Source organism: Loxodonta africana, chromosome X, assembly GCF_030014295.1.
Source record: "Loxodonta africana isolate mLoxAfr1 chromosome X, mLoxAfr1.hap2, whole genome shotgun sequence".
Classification (NCBI taxonomy): Eukaryota; Metazoa; Chordata; class Mammalia; order Proboscidea; family Elephantidae; genus Loxodonta; species Loxodonta africana.
The window spans coordinates 16,774,579-16,787,365 of record NC_087369.1 but is presented as its reverse complement, the minus strand read 5'-3'; the positions used below and the strand labels follow the sequence as shown (position 1 = coordinate 16,787,365).

General features: G+C 43.1%; 1 protein-coding gene across 3 annotated transcripts in view; it reads left to right on the top strand.

Moving 5' to 3' along the window:
• Positions 1–2,804: 2,804 nt before the first annotated feature.
• Positions 2,805–12,787, top strand: part of ASB11 (ankyrin repeat and SOCS box containing 11) — a 34,448-nt gene continuing 24,465 nt past the window's right edge. For 2 of the 3 annotated variants that reach the window (XM_003415979.4, XM_003415977.4), the window contains exon 1: positions 2,805–2,985. In XM_003415979.4, the coding sequence (XP_003416027.1) occupies positions 2,805–2,985 (181 nt within the window). Of the gene's footprint in view, positions 2,986–4,085; positions 4,201–12,787 lie in introns of those variants that run through there. The other variant, XM_003415978.2, reaches the window with a different exon arrangement.

Genomic DNA, 12,787 nt, shown 5'->3' with positions numbered 1-12,787 from the left:
TACAACTGCCAGAATTTCCAGCCTGTCATCTGACCTACGGATTTTGGACTTGCCAGCTACCACAATTCCATGAGCCAATTCCTCAAAATAAATGTGGGGGTGTGAGTGTGCATGTGTGTGTATTACTGGTTCTGTTTCTCTGGAGAACCCTAAGATACCAACTTTTCTGGTATGTAAAACATAGAAAGGACAGCTCTATTTTGAATGAAAAGGCCAAAACAAGGTTGACTAATGTATAGTACAATATACATCACTAGTCTGACAAGAGCAAATGATTGCCTTCTTAGAGTACAGCTGAAGAAAGAAAAACATGAAAAGAGCTAAAGTACTTAGGCTCCTCTGGTTATTTTTGTATACTGGCGTTCTACCAGGTCATTTAAGCTCGGTAAAGGAAAGCTTATATGTTAATACCCGTTCCTTGAGAGCGGAACAATACAAGAGCTTTATGGTACTGTGAAACAGTGAGCTGGATAAGCTGGATATTGCAGCTCAAGGTTGTTTTCTCATATGTAGCCTTTTGAACAATAGTCCTTCAAATTTGCCTGAGTGCTAGGAGTATCCTATTTTTGCATAACCCATTAAAAAAACCAATGTCATGAAGTCGATTCTGACTCATAGCGACCCTACAGAACAGAGTAAACTGCCCCATAGGGTTTCTGTGGAGCAGCTAGATGGTGGATTTGAACTGCCAACTTTTCAGTTAGTAGCTAATCTCTTAACCACTGTGCCACCAGGGCTCCATTTTTTTTTTGCATGAAGCATTTATTATATAAGAAGATTTAACTTCATCTGCTCTTAGAATTTCATTTCGGCTTGCCTTTTTCAATAGGTTGTAGAAATTTAGAAAATTCTAATATAGCCAAGAATGAAAGAAAGACCTAGAATGGCAAGGAAAGTCAAAATCATTCCATTGCACTTGTACTGGCCAGCTGGTGCATGTTGAACGGTGAAAGGTAAAAGTGAACACTGGCCAGCTAGGGGAGGGGGGAGTCCTAGATGATTTGGGTCCTTCATCGAGGACCTGGGACATTTTTTTCATCCATTTCATTATCTTCATTATGTGGGGACAGCCCACATTTTTTTCAAAAACTGAACAACGTGACCTTCACTGTTACTTCAAATGGAACATGATCAGGAGCCTTGCTGCTGGGCCTTGTTGTGGATGAAAGTGCATTTCGGCGAGTGGTCTGATGCTTCCAGTGTGACATTCTGCTTGGAACAACATCCAAGACGGGCGTTTTAGTCAATACTGCTTTCAAGTAGACAGTCGTTTGGAACTGGTTACACCTTAGATTTGGGCTTTCGCTTCCATAAACATCAGAATGAAGAGAAAATGAAATGTTACAGGGAATAAAATTTCACATTAACGACCCCTCTGACAGGGATCACGATAGAGGGTCCCGGGCAGAGTGGGACAAAAATATAGAACAAAATTCAAATTCACAAAAAAAGACCAGATATACTGGTTTGACAGAGACTGGAAGACCCCTGAGGCTATGGCCCCCCGATACCCTGCTAACTCTGAACTAAAGCCACTCCCAAAGTCCACCTTTCAGCCAAAGATTAGACAGGCCCAGAAAACAATAACACATGTGAGGAACGTGCTTCTTGGTTCAATCAAGTATAAGAGACCAGAGAGGCAACACCTGCCCCAAAGCAAAGATGAGAAGGCAGGAAGGGATAGGAAACCTTGATGAATGGACACGGGGAACTGGGGTGGAAAGGGAAAGAGAATAATGACACATTGTGCGGATTGCAGCTAATACCACAGGACAATTTGTGTTTCCATTTTTTGAATGAAAAACTAATTCACTCTATAAACTTTCACCTAAAACACGATAAAAAAATTAAAAAAAGATGTTGCATTAAGAGCACAGGGTGTCTTTGCGCCTGTCGTAGTCTCCTAGGGCTGCTGTAACACAAATACCACAAGTGGGTAGCTTTAGAGAACAGAAATGTTATTTTCTCACAGCTCTGGAGGCTGAAAGTCTAAATCAGAACCTAACCCATTGCCATCAAGTCAATTCTGACTCGTAGCAGCCCTACAGGACAGAGTAGAACCGCCCCATAAGGTTTCCAAGGCCGTAATCTTTAGGGGACCAGACTGCCTCGTCTTCCTCCTGCAGAGCGGCTGGTGGGTTCGAACCACCAACCTTTCGGTTAGCAGCTGAACACTTTAACCACCGTGCCACCAGGGCTCCTTAAACCAGGGTCTCCAAGACATGTCAATTCCTCCCTTGCCAACAGCCCGAGGCATCCCTGGGTTCCTTGGTGATCCTCACAGGGCATCTGTCTTCCCCTGGGTGGACCTGCTGCGGTGTCTCATCTGCTCTTTTAATAATTTAGAAGGGATTAGATTAGATTTAATTAACATAACACAGAAAACCCTATTTCCAAAAAGGATTACATCCACAGGTATAGTATGGGATTTCAACACATTTTGGGGCGACACAATTCAATCCCTAACAGCACTTCTTTGTATGAATGTCAAATAACTTCCTTTGTGCCCATAGGATCTGCGAAGTTCTTTTCCTCTTTCCAACCCTGCCTTCCAGCGTCATGTAGCAAAAATAGGGGTTTCGGTGTTAAGACGATTTGGATGTGAATCTTGTTGGTTAAATAGTATTTATTTTATGGATGTCAGCACACGCAGTTGCCAAATCACAGTTAGATTAGAACCTACAAACTGAGTTCTCGGTAATAGGAGCACCGAGTGCTAGAAGGTTTAAAATAGATGTCATATGATACCAATTATAGCTCGGGGAAATTTTGCCGTCCTGGGAACCTATACAGAGTAAGCCAAAATGGACGATGCTCCTGCTTCCTATGGCTTTAAAAACATTTTTATTACAATGTTTGCTATCTTTTTTTTCTTCAAGCTTTTAATCAAAGTTTTTTTGGCTCTCCTAACCCATTTCTATATCGTCAAAGGAAATAGGAAAGAAGCGGCTAGGATAGCAGAAGAGATCTATGGAGGAGTTTCAGGTAAAAATACATGAGTTTGTTCCCAATCCTTAAAAAAAAAAAAAAAAAAACCGTCCTAGATAATTCATATGAATAGTATTTCGAGAAGGCACATGGTATTTCTACTTTGGCGTTGTCTTTGGTGGTTAAAAGAATGATCTATTATTTAAAGTAACAAAATGGCATGGGCTGCACCAATTTGTGTAGGATTCTTTGCTTTTTTTTTTTTGCAAGTTTTAGTAGATCTATTAGCAGTTATTATTTAAGAAGTAAATAGTGACTCTCTAAGAGTATTTCAAGAACCTCATTTCTACTGACCAGAAGGATTATTTATATCAGATTAGTTTCCACAATATTTTAAATCAGACTTGAGCAATGGGTAACATTCTAATAAGACAAGATTTCCTCGAGGAATAGAAAGACTAGTAAGTTTGCTTTAAAGCAGCAAATGTGACATGGTGTATAATACATATATATATTGTTGTGTGCCATTGAGTCAATTTTGACTCATAGCGAGCCTATAGGACAGAGTAGAGCTGCCCTGTATGGTTTCCAAGGCTGAAATCTTTATGGGAGCAGACTGCCACATCTTTCTCTGGTTAGCAGTTGAGTGCTTTTACCGCTGTGCCACCAGGGCTTATATATATGTAGTGTGTATGTTGTCATTTTCAATTGAAGTTGATTAGCCACTTGTCACTGTCAGGAAAAAGCCTTCACTAAACCCACTTAAACGTGGCACTCTTCAAAGAACCGCAAACAAAGGTGCTTCTAATATGAAATGCCAAGATTCGGGGAAAACACTTTAAAGTCTTATTTCTTTCAAGAAATGATTCGCTTTAATTGAAGTGAGACACCTTAAATGTCAATGAACCCGATCTCCCTGTCGCTGCTGGGATTGTCACGAGGAGCCTTTATTCATAAACAGAGTTCAGAATTTCCCTCTTTATTTGTAGGGTTTGCAGAGGCTCCAGGGTTACATCATTCTTTATCCAGTATCCACTTTCAATTTGCATCTAGGATTCCCTTTCAAAATAGGCTTATGATATGCAATTTCAATACACGAGGCAACCTTGAACGCACTGGACAACAGCAGCCGTAACCAAAGAAACAGAGGCATCAGAATGCTTCAATTAACTGGGGACCGTGAGAAGAATCTCGAAGTTTCAGAAAGTGGACGGCCCAGGCTGTGGAAAGAGGTGTCTTTTGGGGATTACATTTGCCATACTTTTCAGGGAGGTATGTTACTTTGACTAGGTAAAAAATAATAATAATAATAGTGTTTCCCTTTCGTTTCAAGTTAAGCATGACTTGAAAAGCTATTTTCTAATTGGATTTGTAAATCGGGGCAGGGGTTTTCTAAATTCTCAGGAACTCGTTTTCAGTGTTTTTTGTGGCTACATCATGCTCAGGGTTTAAATTAGGTAAAGTCTAACAAAGTCAGTAAGGGCAAGGGCATGTTACAAATGTTTTCACCTGTTGTTTATGCGCGTTAATTCTGTCGCTGAGGTCCTAAATTAAGTACATTCTTGGAAAAAAAGGTTTTATAATTGTCAAAACCTATGTAAGCATTAGCATCATTTGAATTTAATTCTGGAACCATAATACAGGTATATTAAATAAAGCTCACTAATTCTTTAGCTCAGGAGCCCTGGCCACACAGTGCTCAGCTGCTTATCGAAAAGTCAGTGCTTCGAACTCATCAGCTGCTCTGCGGGAGAAAGACCGTGGTGGTCTGCTCCCGTAAAGTTTACAGCCTTGGAAACCGTACTGGGCAGTTCTACTCTGTCCTATAGGGTTGTCATGAGTCAGAGTAGGTTCAGTGTCAGTGGACATTGTTTAGCTTAATTATCTTTATTGTTCAAGTTCCTAGGATCCTATCAATTTAATGCAAGTAGCATAGTATTATAAGGTCAAAACTGTGATTTTAAAAAGTATCGTTAACAAGAGGTTTGGTTTCCTTCTTGCACATGTACAGGCCTATTTTTACAAGCACACAAATTTATATACTCCGTATGTGTGTAATGGAGTATGTCCAGATTTAGTAAACAACGCTTTCTATAATAACGGGGCAGGATGTCACATGCCAGAAACAGCAGTTTCTACATAATTCTAAGTATTTTTTCTTTTGACACTGTTAACAATCGGATACTATATATTTAGAACTAAATGTATTAAAAATCAAGCAAAAAGATTTCTGAAAGCGGTCAGCTCAATCCTGAAATGGCATTTGCTGTTCATTGATCAGACAAATGTTTGTTGGGAAAACACAGGACGTTTCATCAGTAGGTTAGATAACTGCCTTACAACAGTCTCAGCCCAAGGTTCAATTCTGGGATTCCACCAGCATATTCTGTGCTGGAAAATCAGCGTCAATATCATCAAAAGCAAGGGAGCGCCCTGAATAGCTCAGCTAGGCAGTTTTGACTTTTCTGAGCGCTACTTATTTCTTTTGGAAGAAGTCCCTGGGTGGCACGAATGGCTAAATACTCGACTACTAGCCAAAAGGTTAGCAGTTCGAACCCACCCAGAGGTGCCTTGGAAGACAAGCCTGGCAATCTGCTTCCAAAAGGTCACAGCCTTGAATACCCACCCTATGGAGTAGTTCTACTCTGCACACATGTGGTGGCTATGAGTTGCAGTTGACTGGACAGTGGCTAACAATTTCTTTTGGCAGTCACATCTAGCATCATATCCTCTTTAAATATAATTTCTTTTGCCTGTAGACTCTTTTGGAAGGGCTTGTTTTGTTCTGAATTTCATATTCTGGAATACATTATTTCCTATGTCTTTATGATTTAAACTGTTATGTGTGTAGATGACTCATGCGAGTTGCGTTAAGCTGTGGTTGACTGTTACTAGTTTTGAGCTGACAGGCCTCTTTGTGTACTTTGGAGGATCACTATGAGTTGAAATTGACTCGATGGTGCTGATTTTCTGCATACTTTGTAGACAATACTTGTTTTTCGGTCTGAAACATGTCACGGGCCCTTGAAAACTTGCAGCCCCTTGCTGCTGTGCCTGACGGGTAAGCAGATCCCGCTTCAGCCCACAGAAGTTTCTACAGTGATAAAAGGCGCTCTCTTTCCCTAAAGAGACGTGTGGTCTGACTTTGCAGCCTTTGCTAATTTGATCAGAATGGGAGCTAGATTTAGTACACTCACCTGGTCCTTGAACTTGATGAAAATAAAATGCATTTACAGGTGGATAACTGCTATCCGTGTCCCTTGGGCCAGATATGTTTCAGAACTCAGACTTGTTTGCATATTAGAAAGCTTACACAGTGTGTATACTGTCCCCTACACAGCACTCCCAGCAGGGTGTGGAGCTACTTCCCATAATCAAACAGTTTGATTATTTCTAGAGCAAAGTTATTCACATCAAGTGAGCTTAAAATTACACACACAAAAAAAGAATTGCCTACCATGAGTTCTGGTCATGTTTTGCTGCCACAGGACTTTGCATCAAACTTGGGGAAACACTTGGTTTTCAGAATTTGGGGGATTCTACAATTGCAAGTAAGAGATTGTGGAACTACATAGTACCTTAAAAAAAAAAAGGCTATTTTAAGCTAAGTTGCAAAGGTGAGTTCTAAGTGTTATGCTGAAAACCAGTTGTTCTTGTTGTGAAGTCAAAGAGCTGACCTTGAGTTGACACCCATGCCTCTGCCTGGCCCATCACCCTGCCTCCTTTTCCTGTTCCTCTATTCCACTAGGACTCCCTGCCTTGTTCCATTCCTTCCCAAGCTCTCCCTAGCCTTCTGCTCTCCTTTCGTTCGGGTGGTGCTCATCAAGCCCCGGCGCAACCATCCTCCGAGTGATTACAGATGGCAGGCGCCTGCTGGCTTGTTCCACACTGGGACCACCAGTCTCCACCGGGGGCTCTGCCTCTCCACCTGTCTGTCACCTTAGCTCAGCTCTCCCACCCCTAGAAGGGACCTTCTTTGGAACATACTTCAAAAACTATGTTCATTGACTGTGTTTCACCTTTGGATCAGAAGGGAGAGGTCTAGAGAGTATTCATTTTAACTCAATTTTATTATGTTGCTGTTGTTCACAGCCACTGAGTCAAGTCTGCCCTACACTCATGGTGAAGCCATCTACAGTGGAACAAGATGCTGTCCGGACCCACGCCATTTTCGTGATCAGTTGTGATCCACAGGGTTTTCGCTGGCTGATTTTCAGAAGTAGATCACCTGGCCTTTCCTCCTAATTTGCGTTAGTCAGGAGGCCCTGCTGAAACCTGTTCAGCATCATTGTTGCTGTTGCTGATGTGTGCTTTCGAGGCGATTCTGACTTATAGCGACCCCTGTGACAGAGTAAAACTGCCCCATAGATCTCTCCTGTGGAGCCTCTGGATGGGTTTGAACCACTGACCTTTCAATTAGCAGCTGAGCACTTAACCATTGCGCCACCAGGGCTCCTTGTTCAGCATCGTAGCAACATGCAAGCCTCCACTGATAGAGGAGTGATGGCTGCCTACGAGGTGCACTGGCTGGGAATCGAACCTGGGTCTCCTGCATGGAAGGCCAGAATTCTACCACTGAACCTCCACTGCTCTCAATTTTATTATAATATTTTAGATATCTCAGGAAATTTATTATAATATGATTTTTTCCAGTTTCCTTTGTTTTACCTAAAATATCATTAATTCTGCTAGGCTCTTGCCTGTGTTTTGGTTCAGAGCTGAAGTGCCTTTTGAACTGTCTTTTCTTTGATAAATGCCACAGGAAAAGACATGGCTTCATATGATTTCAGAACTTGAATAAAGAGGATAAAGATTGCTCCATGAGTACTGGGGATTATATCCAGCTGTTGTTGTTGTTAGGTGCCATTGAGTTGATTCCAACTCATAGCGACCCTATAGGACAGAGTAGAACTGCCCCACAGGGTTTTCTAGGCTGTAATCTTTACAGGAGCAGACTGCCACCTCTTTTCTCCCACCGAACAGCTGGTGTGTTCCAACAGCCAGCCTTTCACTTAACCACTGTGCCAGCAGGGCTCCTTTATATCCAACTAGGTGATCTTTTTAGAATAACAAACCAGTAATTTCAAATCCTTGTTGGAATTAGGCAGAGCAAAAAAAAAAAGCAAACAAAACAACAATAATTGGTTTTTATCTTGAATACTTGGAGCTCAGGCAAACTGTATTTCATCTGAACCCATTCAGGAAATATGCAACTACTAGGCTTTCCAAAGAAATGAATGCTTAAGTAGTAATCAAGAATCATTCTCTTCTGAGGCGATCTATTTTTAGTTGCTTGGCGAACTGCCCGGGTCACGGGGCTGCAAGCGCGTTATGAAGACCTTACCCTACGAATATGTTTGCTTGTTCCTGACGAGGAGTCTGGAAAATGCTCAGGTACTTTTTCATTCGCCTCTTTGCGTTTTTCTCCGAAGGTGATTGGTATCTCAAGTCCTCAGACTCCTTGAATCACCATTTCCTGACGGCTTCTAGAACCACAGATTTCAAAACCAAAAGTCTGAGGACTTGAGATACCAATGACCTTCGGAGAAGAATGGAAAGGGGAGAATGAAAAAGTACTTGAACATTTTCCAGACTCCTCGTCAGGAACAAGTAAACATATTCGTAGGGTAAGGTCTTCATAACGCGCTTGCAGCCCCGTGACCCGGGCAGTTCGCCAAGCAACTAAAAATAGATCGCCTCAGAAGAGAATGATTCTTGATTACTACTTAAGCATTCATTTCTTTGGAAAGCCTAGTTGCATATTTCCTGAAAGGAATGGAAAAACTTCCTAGCTGCCAAGTAACTGTTATCGTTAATTTCTCACAATTAGCTCTAATTTGAAAACATGAAGGATAAGCACGAGCAGCCACGTGTTGGGAACAAGAATAGAAAAAACAGGGGAGCCCACTATGGCAGAGTTTCTGGAAAAGGGTTTTGTGCGCAACTTGTCAAGGTCCTTTGAGGCAAGTGCTGGAAGACAATGGGATGGGGAGGTTGCTTCCTTTAGAGTAGTTTTGTCTCCAGTTGGGAAACAAAAAGGATTTCTACTTTGAAGGGGATACAGTTGACTTATTGCCTGCTATCTGTAGAGAGGACCCGCCGGTGTTTCATTCTGTTGTACGCAGAGTCGCTATGAGTCAGAACCCACTCGATGGGACCTAGCAACAACAGCATCTATAGAGAGAGGGAGTCTCTGGGTGGCGCAAGTGGTTAAGGCACTTGGCTGCTAACTTGGTTACAGTCCACCCAGAGGCACCTCAGAAGAAAGTCCTGGCAATCTCCTTCCAACAAATCAGCCTTGAAAACCCTGTGGAGCACAGTTGTACTCTGACACACATGGGGTCGCCATGAATGGGCTCAACTTGATGGCAACTGGCTTACTGTTTTTTTTCTTTATCTATAGAGAGAACAGATATTAAAGCATCCAAGACAAGTAAATCCACGACGAGAACAGGGAGAATTTAAAAGCCAGTAGGTCTTAGAATGTAATCAGTGTCACTAAATTGTACATGTAGAAGCTGTTGAATTGGTGTATATTTTGCTGTGTATACTCTCAACAACAACAACAACAAAATAAATAAACGTTAGAGGGAAAAAAAAACAGGAGTTCTTAAAACCAGAGCAGAGTGCATTCTGAAGTCTCAAAACTCGACTTGAGTCCTACTTCTGCCACTAGCTAGCTGTGAGACCCCTTCATGTGAGACCAAGGAGTTGTGGAACCTTTTGGGGTGTTCAAGTTCATGAAGCAAGGCTCTTCCTGTCCCTCCTGTCCTGAAAGCGAAGGGGTGGGGCTCCAGTAGAAATACGAGTTTAGATAAGAGGTGCCTATTAGAAGGGGAGGCTGGCATTTCATGCTCAAGTTGGACGTCAGTGAAGGCAGACGACTTGCTGCACTGCACTCTGTTTCATAATTATGATATTAGGTAGGATTATGGGTTCTTTGGATTGTGGGACACAGCGCAAGACCCTCGGACACATGAAAGGCAGAACTCTTACTTACAGCTCCCAGTGGGGGAAGGCTGCCACCCAGGGCCACTCAGGGTTGCATCGGGGACAGGGTAACAGCAAGCTGGGATTCTTTTGTTGTTAGTTGCCACCAAGTTGTTTCCAACTCATGGCCACCTTATGTACAACAGAACAAAATGTTGCCTGGTCCTGCGCCATCTCCATGATCGTTGGTATGTTTGAGTAGATTGTTAAGACTTTTGTGTCAACCCATCTCATTTAGAGTTTCCCTCATGTTCGATGACCCTCTACTTTACCAACCAAGATGTCCTTTTCCAGTGATTGGTCTTTCCTGATGATGCATGCGCCCAAGGTAAATGAGCTGAAGTCTCACCATCCCCCCTTCTAAGAAGCATTCTGGCCGAATTTCTTCTAGGACTGGTTTGTTCATTCTTCTGGCAGCTTATGTGTGAGGCTGGGGATAGCTAGGTTTTGCAGGCTTCCTGAGGATTGGATATTTTGAACAATTCTGTTGCCCCAAGGAAGAAGGGGTCATCCCTGGGTGTTAGGCATCTGAAAGTCTCTGCAAGGTGTGGCCCAGGAGTATTAGAGCCTCTTAAGGGGAGGAGTTGGGCTATGGGCTTAAAGAACTGCCTGTGAAGGAGAATTGAGAGTTTTTAGCCATGATCTCAAAACCGGGTCAAGGCAGTAGCTGTGACATATTATATCACACGCTCCTGTGCTACTCAGATGGGGGGAAGAAACTTAGAAAGCAGCGGTGTGGTGACGGAGAAGCCCAGGACAACATGGAGGAATGGAAGATGGCCGTCCACCTGCCACAGGCTGGCCGCAACTTGAGAAGCCTGGGCTGGGAGTGGGAGCAAAGAGAATGCTGCATTGATGGGGGACACGAGGAGAGGTGGCCAAATGCCAGTGCATAGGCATCTGCTTCCAGTTAACAGAGAGGCAGCTTGCCTGTCCTCCTTGCTTCTCCCCACCACCCCCCCCGGCACCAGAGGAGCAGGCACCTCAAAGGAGGCGGCCAGGAAGTGTGGGAAGAGCACATCTGCTGCTCTTTGGCCTCAACCTGCTAGGACCTGAGATGGTCTAGCCTCCTCTGGGAGCTATGAGGAGAGGAGCTTTGAAGAGATTCGGAGATGCCTGACTTGTTTGTATGATTTCTTTATTGAAATGTAGCACTGTCTCAGTTTCCTAGGGCTGCTGTGACAAAGTACCATAAGCTTAGTGATTTCTAAGAACAGAAATTTATCCTCTTTCAGTTCTGTAGGCCAGAAGTTCAAAATCAAGGTGTCAGCAGGGCCATGCTCCCTACAAAGACTCCAGGGAAAGAACTATTCCTAGCCTCTCTCCTAGCTTCTGGTGGTTCTCAGCAATCCTTGGTGTTCCTTGGCTTGTAGACGTATCACTCCAATTTCTGCTTCTACACATGGCCTTCTCCTCTCTGTTTATGTCTGTGTGTCCTCTCCTCTTCTTACAAGGACACCTGCCGCTGGATGGAGGGCCTACCCTAATCCAGCATGACCTCATCTTAACTTGATTACATCTGCAAAGACTCTATTGCCAAATAAGGCCACATTCTGAGGTTCTAGGCAGACATGAATACTGGGAGGACACTATTCAACCCACTACAAACATCAATACAGAGAAGCACACACAACGTAAGTGAACCACTCAATGCATTTCCACAAAGTGAACACAACTGAGAAGCAGAGCCCAAGAGCAAGACACTGCATATTCTCAACATCACCCCCAACCATGCCCTCCTCCAGTCAGCCCCACCTTCCTCAGGTTGGTTTTGACTCCTAACACCCAATGTGTGAGTCTGGCCTCTTTTTGTACTCTATGGAAACATCACACAGAATGTACTCTTTTGTGTCTGGCTTCTTACTCTCAGTTATTAGGTTTGTGGGATTTCAGGGCTTCAAACCAGTTTGTTCTGGTTTGAATCCCTGCTGAGAATTTGCATTTCCACCCCAGATATACTGAACCACAATCTGCAGTTTAATAAGATCTCCAGATGATTCTTATGTATAATAAATTTTGAGACCCACTGCTCTACTAGTGGTTCTCAGAATTGGTCCCTAACCGGCAGCATTAGCATCGCCTGGGACGTTGTTAGAAACGCAAATTATCAGCAGGGTTTCCAACTAGAATAAATCAGATCAAAGCCCTGGAATTTGCCCATGTCATTATTGTGTGTGGATTGAACCTTAACTGCTGAAATGGGACTGATGAGCAACAGAAAGTTACTGGAACGTTTGAAATAGGATCAAGATGTCTTTAAGGTCCCTACTTTCCATCAGGAAAGGGGGTCACCATAGCCCACAAATAACTATTTACTAGCAAAATAATTACAAAATAATTATGTCCCCATTTTACAGATCAGAAAATTGACATTTAAATCATTTTAGTAACTTGTCTTTTGGGCAGAGAAAGTGGTCAAGGTAGGACTTAAACCCAGGTGGTCTGACTCCACTGGCCCCGTGCTTAGCCATCACACTCAGATGCAAGCTGTTTAGGGGAGAATTGTTAGAAGACTGTATCATCTGACAAACAACACCCTGCTTTATGATAATAGAGAGGCATCTTTACCAAAATGCAACAGAGACAGTTCCCTAGGGAATTGGGAACAAAGCCCTTTACCTGACGCCTCAGAGGTTCCTTCCTAGTGCACAAGCAGGTGGTGTCTTTGGGGTGGGGGTAGGTGGGAGACAGGGAAAGGAGGAAATTGGGGAAGCTCGCTGACTGGCTTTGTCCTTCATTTTGCCTTATTTGGAGCTATTGGAGTCAAACACCAGGCATCATTTATTTGAACTAAATCTATTGCTTTTTAAAACTGCCTCTGAAGAGCCAGAGAGTTTGACTGCGCGCCCTTTCCCCACACCCCTCCAAA